This window comes from Cotesia typhae, unplaced genomic scaffold, assembly GCF_013202065.1.
Source record: "Cotesia typhae breed Kobodo isofemale line unplaced genomic scaffold, CoteBio_Ctyphae contig_42, whole genome shotgun sequence".
Classification (NCBI taxonomy): Eukaryota; Metazoa; Arthropoda; class Insecta; order Hymenoptera; family Braconidae; genus Cotesia; species Cotesia typhae.
The window spans coordinates 15,224-25,000 of NW_027423751.1; the positions used below are offsets into that span (position 1 = coordinate 15,224).

Sequence of the window (9,777 nt, forward strand, 5' to 3'; positions counted from 1 at the left end):
CCCCAAATTTTTTTCGGAAGAATTTCAACCCGAGAAAAAACTATTTTGCTCGAATTTATGTAATTATGTATAGTTATACATATTTGGGCTGATCAGTTCTAATTACACAATATATGATTTCATACATTCTTATACTTATAAATTTACATTAGTCAAGCATACTCAACTCATTAAAAACACTGCTTACTCGATTAATTATCAGTTTCAGTGAAAAAATCCGTTATTAAATTTTTTTAATTTTTAGTGGAAATAACTGTCAATATGATGGTGTGGTGAAATCATATGAAATTATATAAAATTTTGGATTCAATTTTTTCAGCTCTATCATTAAGCTTCAATGAAGAAACTTGATATTGCTTAGTTTAATTGTAATTAACACATTTTGATTGTCAATCACACCGCATTTTCTCAATTTAGTCGGCCATATGTTTTCTTTTCTAGAGCACTCAATAGTATCCACTTTGAAGTAGTTTTCATAACCAAACACGAGAGGGCGTTTTAATAAAATCATAAATGATGTCTGGATGATTAAAAAATTTCAAATAACATACGTATGACATGTCGATTTTACCTAAATTTTGTAAAACTTATTATTAAATAATAATAGTTGATTAATTAAATTCATGCATTTTATAGGTTGACTAACTTATAAATTTTTAATCATTAAAAGGATGTTTATTTATCCTGAAAAGATTTGGGGTACTCAATGACGCGCGCCAAGTACGATAAAAAAATTTTTTTTTTAATTTTTAAATTTTCAATCAATTTTTTTAACATTATGACAGTTTCTTGGTATTTTTTTGTATTTCACTTTTTTTTGTAGAGAATGACAATTATTATATCGAGTCTTATTTTTTTTGTAAAGTGCAAACGTTATTGAGATGAGTTTTATGAACGTGGACTTGGCGCAATTTTTTTTTACAGTGAAACTGTTTTTGTTCGGATTGACTATACATCGAGTATTTCAATTGCCTGTCGAACATGGTTTCACACCATCTTATACGCAATTATCTGACAATGTGTTAAAAGCATTACGTGATCAGTTACAAAACACAATGCTGTTTATCATTGATGAGATATCAATGGTCTCAAATATTACTCTGATATATATACATTTAAGACTAGTAGAAATTTTTGATGTTGATGATTGGTTCGGAGGTAAACATGTTGTTGTTTTCGGAGACTTACTCCAACTCCCTCCTGTACATGAAAATCCAAGTTATGTCACATTATCATCTCAAGATGCTGAAAAGTATGTTGGGTCAATGTGTAGTGTTAATTTATGGACCGACTTATTCTCTTATGAAGAATTACGAATTAATATGAGACAAAAAACTGATAATATTTATGGTCAGCTGCTTTCTCGAGTACGAGTTGCTTCTATGACTAATGACGACATCAAATTATTGGAGCAGAGAAAAATTACTATAGAACCGTCTCTTTCGTATAATGAGAAATTACATGAAATATGTAATTACATTGATAAATTGCCGTCGGATTCAGTCTGTTTAGTACCTACTTGTAAGCAATGTGATTTAATAAATTCAGTTATGACGAGTAAAATTTTTCTGAAGAAATTATACTGACGGCTCGTGACCACATAGATTGTAATAAATCATTGATAAAAAAGTATCCGAGACTTTAAATAAAATAGAAGACAATGCTAGTCAATCAGCTGGACTTGCTAAAACTATAACAATAAAAATTGGTGCGAAAGTTATGTTACGTCGAAATATTGATGTTACTCTTGGTCTAGTAAATGGTGCTATTGGAACAGTTAAATCAGTCTCCAAGTCGATTGATGGGAGTGAAATAAAAGCTATCAATATAGACTTTGGTGCAGATACCGAATACGCTATTGAGAAGATTAAAGTAAAATTTCAATTATTTGAAAGAGCTTTCGTTGTAAGAGAACAATTTCCATTATGTTTGAGTTATGCAGTAACTATTCATAAGAGTCAAGGTTTAAGTTTAAAAATGCCATCATTGAAGCAGGAAACACCATTTTTAATGTTGGTCAAATTTATGTAGGCCTATCTCGTGTAACAGAGTTACGTGGACTACATTTAATCAATTTTGATCCTCATTCCGTTAAAGCAAGCTCTTTAGCAATTAAAGAATATAATCGTTTAAGAAAAATTTATAGGTCTGATTTACCTACCATACCAATTCCTAATACACGTTGGCAAAAAGTATGGGACATGATTTGGGCAGTTGAAGAACATTCTATTCAAATTGAACCCAAAAATGCGAAAAAGCTTCTCTTAGTTTATGAGATTGTCGAGGTATCGAAAACTGTGATAACGTTTCCGATGGTCTTAATTCAATTATTCAATGTATGTTTAATAATACAATAATTAGGACATTATTAATCAATCATGGCCTAAAGAATCAATCTGTCAACAATAAACTTAGTAATTTATTTAGCAAATATAATAATCGCGAATTACTTCTAAAGTCCAGTGACATTAAAGAGTCATTAATAGAGCAGCCTTATTCTATAACAAATAACGATCCTGTATCAGTATTTCTTAAAATTTGTGATGATAATTGTGATATTAGAAATTTAGTACAATTTAAATTAGAAATTAATGATCAATGCAAAACATGCAATTATTCTAATTCTTACAGTATACTAGAAAATGTATTACATATTTCAATATATGAAGAGAAAAAAACATTTGAACTACAAGAATTAATTGATTCATCATTTGGATATTGGTTTACTAATTTCAAATTTTGTGAAAATTGTAAAGAAGTCAAAGAAACGCTAACAAAAATTTCATTAAATTCCTTGCAACAGATATTAGTTGTGAAATTACATGTGTCCATCAAAGGAAAAAATAAATTAATAAATAGGAAAAAGGGTTTATAAAATCGGTACCCAAAGCAAAAATATCAATATGTAATACAAACTATGTTGTTGTAAGTGCTATATTTAACTCTTCAAAAGATGGTAATTCTGAAAATCATCATGTTGCGATGATTAAACATAATTTATCATGGATCCAAATAGATGATGAGATTGTACAATCAGTAAGATGGCCTGCGAATTCTAAAAGTGCTTACGTATTTTTCTTACAAAAGAAGTAAATTGAAAACTTGAGGTACACCGAAAGAAAGAAAGTCTTAAGTCAAGCGTAAATTTTCTTTAATCAAAAAAATCTTAAGGAAGATTGAAAATTTCTTGAATGAAGTTAATTTTTTTTAAGCCAAAAAAATTCCTTCTTGCTCCAAAATAACTTCGGTCTTCCTTACAATTTTCTTAGTTCAAGAAATTTTCTTTTTCTGTGTATATATATGACATCTTAATACTTAAAATATATTAACTTATCTTAAACTTAACAAGAAATTAAATAAAATAACTACTAATAACTTCTTTTAAAGTTAAAAAAAATACTTAAGTAAATGAGCACAAACAACAAAACAAAAATTTTTAAAATTATAATACTAAATAAAAAAAAATAATTCACAGATTCGGTAGAATCTGGCGCCAAGTTCGGTTCAAAAATTTCGTTGTAAACGGAGCGTCAGACTACCGACTGTTTACTGTAAGCATGACGTTTTTCTCAGGTTGCAAATTTTATTTTAAATTCTACGGTCTTTTTTTTTTCTTAAATTTCTATTATAACAGTAGTTCATACCTTATTTTCCTGATATCAATTAATTGAAAAAATATGAAAAAATTGTTTAATTCTATGAATCAGAATTATTTCGGTTCAGACAGCGTTGAATATAACTGCTTAAATTTTGTCCCTATTATAATTTTTTATTCAGATATCTCTGCATAGGAACACTTTTTAACTAGAAACCTAATTTCTAATGTTTCATATTTTCGATAACAATAATACTAATTAGAATACTAAAAGTAATAATATCGGTAATAATAAATTGATGTTAAAAATGAAAGCAATAATAATATTTATCATTATCATTATTATTACTAAAATAATTGTTTGTTATTTTCATTGAATTAATGTGTATTGCAGTATTAAATCTAAATTAAAATTTTTTCTTATTAAGAAAATGTCAAAATTCTCTTTCTATATATAAGAAATGTATAATTTCCATCGATAATTTAGGATATCGATTTAAACCGGAGGCGTTTACGCGGATTAGTCAGTTTAAATATTTTAATACCACTAGCTAATATGAGAAAAGAAAACTTTAATTTTTTATCAGAATTTGAGCTGTAAAATCAAAGAACGAACGACTTTTCATATGATTATAGCTTTGCCTGAAAAAATTCATTTATTTATGAATTTTTAATATTGCGCGGGAAAAGTTTACGTTTGAAATTAAAAATGTAAAAGTATCTTATGAAACAAAAAATTTTATAGAACAAATTATCATACAACCTTCCATGTTTATGTTTGAAACATATTTTTTTAATTAAATTTTATTTGTTAACCAGTTTAAACACACAAACATTGTATGAGTTATACTTTCTTCGGATAAACCAGATGTTCAGTGTCTGGGAATTCTCATTGAAAAGTGTGTACATTCTATGATCTTATGGTTATTGCCTGTAGATGGCACTGTCATCTAATTGAGCGGGTTTCAAATAATCTTAATTTCTTGATAACATGTAACTCATTAAAAAGTGTGAACATTCTGTGATCTTATGGTTATGGCCTGTAGGTGGCACTGTCATCCAATTGAGCGGGTTTCAAATAATCTTAATCTCTTGATAATACGAAACATAACTATGCGTTTGATATATTGCGTCATTTACTAACAACGATGTCATAATAACAATAAATAATATTGGTAACCATAATAAAAATAACAATAATAGTAATTATAATACTGAAAGTATTAATATCGGTAATAATAAATTGATGTTAAAAATGAAAGCAATAATAATGTTTATCATTATCATTATTATTACTAAAATGATTGTTGTTATTAATAAATCCGAACAAAAACAGCTTCACTGTAAAAAATTGCGCCAAGTCCACGTTCATAAAACTCATCTCAATAACATTAGCACTTTACAAAAAAAAATAAGACTCGTTTCAAAAATTTTCATTCTTTACAAAAAGATGTGAAATCCGAACAAAAACAGTTTCACTGTAAAAAAAAATTGCGCCAAGTCCACGTTCATAAAACTCATCTCAATAACGTTTGCACTTTACAAAAAAAATAAGACTCGATATAATAATTGTCATTCTCTACAAAAAAAGTGAAATACAAAAAAATACCAAGAAACTGTCATAATGTTAAAAAATTGATAGAAAATTTGTTGAAAATTTAAAAATTAAAAAAAAATTTTTTTATCGTACTTGGCGCGCGTCATTGAGTACCCCAAATTTTTCGGAAGAATTTCAACCCGAGAAAAACTATTTTGCTCGAATTTATGTAATTATGTATAGTTATACATATTTGGGCTGATCAGTTCTAATTACACAATATATGATTTCATACATTCTTATATATTTATATATATATTTCACTTTTTTTTGTAGAGAATGACAATTATTATATCGAGTCTTATTTTTTTTGTAAAGTGCAAACGTTATTGAGATGAGTTTTATGAACGTGGACTTGGCGCAATTTTTTTTTACAGTGAAACTGTTTTTGTTCGGATTCCGAAGACTCTGGCGACTATGTCGACTCTTAAGAATCGAGTGTCTGAGAATAGCAGTGCCTGCCATTACTCGGTTGCCTTTTTGTTTACTTTCTGTGACTCTTGTGGAGATACCAAAGCCTGGTATTTTTCCCTTGTGACTGTATAGTTCTTGCATAGCAACTACACTTATCCCATGTTTTATTGACATGTCATGTATCTCATCAAACACTGTCGCTTTGTTCATCATATTTATTTGTGCAATTTTGAGTTCTATTTGCACTGGATTCGCATCTTGTTTAGGCAGGCAATCAGCTGCAGTGATTATTTGCCTTAGATCTTTCCACGTATCTGGATTGATCATGTTGGCCTGTTTGTTGGTAACTGGTACAGTCGGTAAAGTTGGTTGCTCAAGCACTGTTACCCTGCTAGTTTCATATCGTGATTGTACAGCAGTTGATGATTCTGCTAGTGCCTGGTTGAAGCCATTTTGGTATTGATTTATTGTATGAGTCGGTTCATCAAGCCTTTCTAAGCAAATACGCACTTGTTTGAGATTCCTTAAGAGGATTTGGTTTTGTTTTTTGGTTTTTGAGTTACTATTTTGTTCCATTTTGTTCCCACGAGTCAATACATTATAGAGAGAGAGAGCTTTTTACACCCAGCATTTGTGTTTCTCGAAACCGGAGGTCGCCAACCAGAACCAGCACCGCTACGTTAGAGACAGGGATCTACCCACCCTGCCATTCAGCTCTCACCACGTTAGTACAGCTTAGCTTATGGGGTTAACTCGAGGTTCGAGGGTTCGTTAGGCCCTTATTACAGTGAGGCTGTAATCCTCTGCGATAGTCGATTAGTGTTGAATGTATTCTTCACACATGAAGATATACACGTTAATAAATGCCGAAGCGATTACCACATAGGAGTCATTCAGTCATATACATTGACCCGTGGCTGTGATGCGTTTATGAAATAGGGACGAAGGAGGTCTCATTAATCCATTCGTGCGCGTCACTAATTAGATGACGAGGCATTTGGCTATTTTTTTTTTTTTTTTTTTTTTTTTATAGAAAAGGGCGAAATCCATTTCCGGACACACAGGAAGATGATAATAATCTGTGTGTGTGACTCAAAAGAACATGACAAGCCAGTAAGAGGCCACAGATAAGATATTATAGAAGCTGTGTAACGTCACGACTCACTACTCACTAAAACCCACCTATACTTGTGCCAGTTAAAGTGCGGCAGTACACTAAATTGCGAAGGATGAGAATGTAGTTCAACCTCTACGTCGTATGTAAGTGGCCCTATTGAATGCTCTAATAACAATGAGTCCACCTACTAGGGTTCTCACTGACAAGATCTTAGCGTCAGCTTTATTTGCTATTCCAAGTTGGCACAGATCATCAAATGACTTCTTGCACCAAATACCACGTGAAGAGAGAGTTAAAGATATATATTCTACCCTCCTGACGTTGTATTTCCTTATAATGAACCCGGTTAAGATCTTATATTTCCTGATTTTCTCATAATGAACCAGGTCGAGATTCGCCCTTTCTCCAGCGATTACCGCATCGACAACAATAACTTTGTCGCCAGCTACGATAACCGCATCTGGTTTTCATTTCCCAAAGGGGGTGTCGAAAACAGGCTCCCTCTCAACCCGGACCTCATCAGGTAACCGGTGGAGCAAGTAGTCAAGGCACGCATCGTGACGTCTAATTCGTTCAGTGTGTGTTCTATGGCAGAGCTGGAGCACATGATTCAGCGTTTCCGCATCGTTGCATCCCGCTCTGCAGTGCTTGTCACGGACACGACCTCGAGATAATTTAACCCGTAAGGGTATGGCATTGATTCGGAGCTTGTTCATGTTAATGAAGTCGCTACCGGATACCATGAGGCTACCATCCGTGATCCAGCGATGTTGCTGAACCACACTGCGCGAGTTGGACAAGGCCTTTCCATCGTTGGAATTATGCAAGATGTTCGCAAGACGAGTTTTGCATTGCTGTAACGTCCGAATGTCATTACCATGATCATTCAGCCGCCGCTCAACTCTGCTCAGTTCCACCTTAAGAAAGCGCGACACAAGCTCCGAAACCTCTTGATCTTCAAAGATCTTCAGTTTACTAAGCCTGTGAAAACGCTGAAGGGGAACTGTCCAACGATAAGATGGCAAGGAAAGACCTCCATCCAACACGTCACTATGGAAGTAAGCATTCGCGACGTCATGAGGCAACATCAGCCAGTCGCGGACTGAGGCACGCACAATCTTGTCAAGTTTATTTAACAAACTGACAGTTGTATTACCCAGCACCAAGAGATGATATAATGAAGGGATGACAGTTGTTCGCAAGACGTAAAGCCGTTGCGGTGGTTTCAATGGGGCAGCCTTTAAGATCTTCAAGTTCTCTTTCAAAATCCCACAAGGGTCACAATTAAGCTTCCCTGTGGGTGAGAACGGCATACCCAAATACTTCCACTCATCCGATCTCTTGAGGGCTGGAATCCTCTGCCCACGACATAAAAAGGTCTGATTAGCATCAATGACCGTCTTCTTCTCCTTAGAAACAGACTTAAGAGCCATCGTAGCACATTTTAAAGCATTGACTGAGAGTCCGTACTCGCTGAGATACGCGTTACACGTATCCAGGAGTCGCTGGAGCCCCGTTGGTGATGAGGCAAATAATACCAGGTCGTCCGCATACGCGAGTGCATTAACAATGACACTCCCCAATTCCCCTAGTATATATATATATATATATATATATATATATATATATTTTTCTATACAAATTGATTGATTACCACCCACCGGAAACGGATTAAAAGTATTTTATTTACTTAATGATAGTTTAATATTTACGATGAAAAATAGCCTAAGAAATATAATAATAATAAAAAAATAACAAATATCCACCGTCAGAGTCAGAGAGTCGAATAATGATCAGTAAAAGGTCGGGGCGGGGGAGGGGAATAAAAGAAACAGGTAGTCATCCACCTGTTCAGTTATGGGAATTATGGGTATAGTATGAGTAGTGAGTAGTGAAGATTATGCCAGCTGTTTAGGTATGTCGTTACAATTCTTATTAATTGAGGCATTAGAGCGGCTTAGGGCGACACAAAGACCTTGTTGGAGGGAAAGAGACGGAAAAATGGGGACGGAATGCAGAGTGTAGATAGTTAATTGATTGCGGTATTGGGTATTGGTAATAATAATCCGAACAAAAACAGTTCCACTGTAAAAAATTACGCCAAGTACACGTTCACAACTCTTGATTTACAAAAATGCCAAGGAGAAATTATCATTTTACAAAAAGATGTAAAATAAAAAAAAAAAAAAACAGACCAAGTAGCCATTATGATCTTTCATAATTGAAAAAATTTTGTGATAAATTTAACGAATAAAAACAATTTTTTAGACGTACTTGGCGTGCGTCATTGAGTACCCAAAATTTTTTCAGATGAATCGTGATAACGTGATAATATCCCTCAGGTAACTAATTGATGTCAAATATCAGTAGTTCAATAATCACCTTATCTCCTGTTCTTTCCCTCTTCACAGCATTGCTGTATGTCTGATAGAAGTTTGATTAAACATCGTTTTTAATGTACAACTTTTAATAACTTTCCAATGAATGAACTGATTTTCAAGTGGCTGGCAGCATTCAACGCCGTTTTTAAGCCCCGTAAAGAATTTTTAAGTTCGCATTGATCAAACGTTAAAATTTAGGAGTACTTCCGAAAAAACACTTTTTCGGTTTTCTTTCGTTCACGATATCTATTGAACGAATTAACCGATTTTGACTGGTCAAGCGGCAATTGACGTGATTTTTCAAGATCAAGAGCTGATTAGTTTTTGGAGATAATCGACTGAGCCGTTTAAAAGTTATTCCAAAAAGACACTTGAAAACAAAAATTTTTCTGAAATTTTTTCACGGTTTTTTTGAGATATCTTGAAATCCATCTATTGGAATCGGTCAAAATTGTATTCAAAATCCAAGTTCGTTGATGTTTTTTCAAATGGGCCAACCACGATGAAATCGGTAAAGTCGTTCATAAGTTATGGGAGGTTCACACACACACACACACACACACCGTGACACCCTCGTGGGGATACTCATGTAAGTTTTCTGACCTTCAAAAAATTTTCAATTTTCTTAGCGAGAAGTTAAAAATATACTGATGGCAAGAAAAATGATTACTGA

General features: G+C 33.0%; 1 protein-coding gene across 1 annotated transcript; it reads left to right on the forward strand.

Moving 5' to 3' along the window:
* Positions 1-1,055: 1,055 nt before the first annotated feature.
* LOC141528000 (ATP-dependent DNA helicase PIF1-like) lies at positions 1,056-2,409 on the forward strand. The gene is made up of 4 exons (XM_074243822.1): positions 1,056-1,557; positions 1,655-2,012; positions 2,147-2,285; positions 2,362-2,409. Exons 1-4 carry the CDS (start codon positions 1,056-1,058, stop codon positions 2,407-2,409), a joined length of 1,047 nt encoding a protein of 348 aa, XP_074099923.1.
* The last annotated feature ends 7,368 nt before the right edge of the window (positions 2,410-9,777 follow it).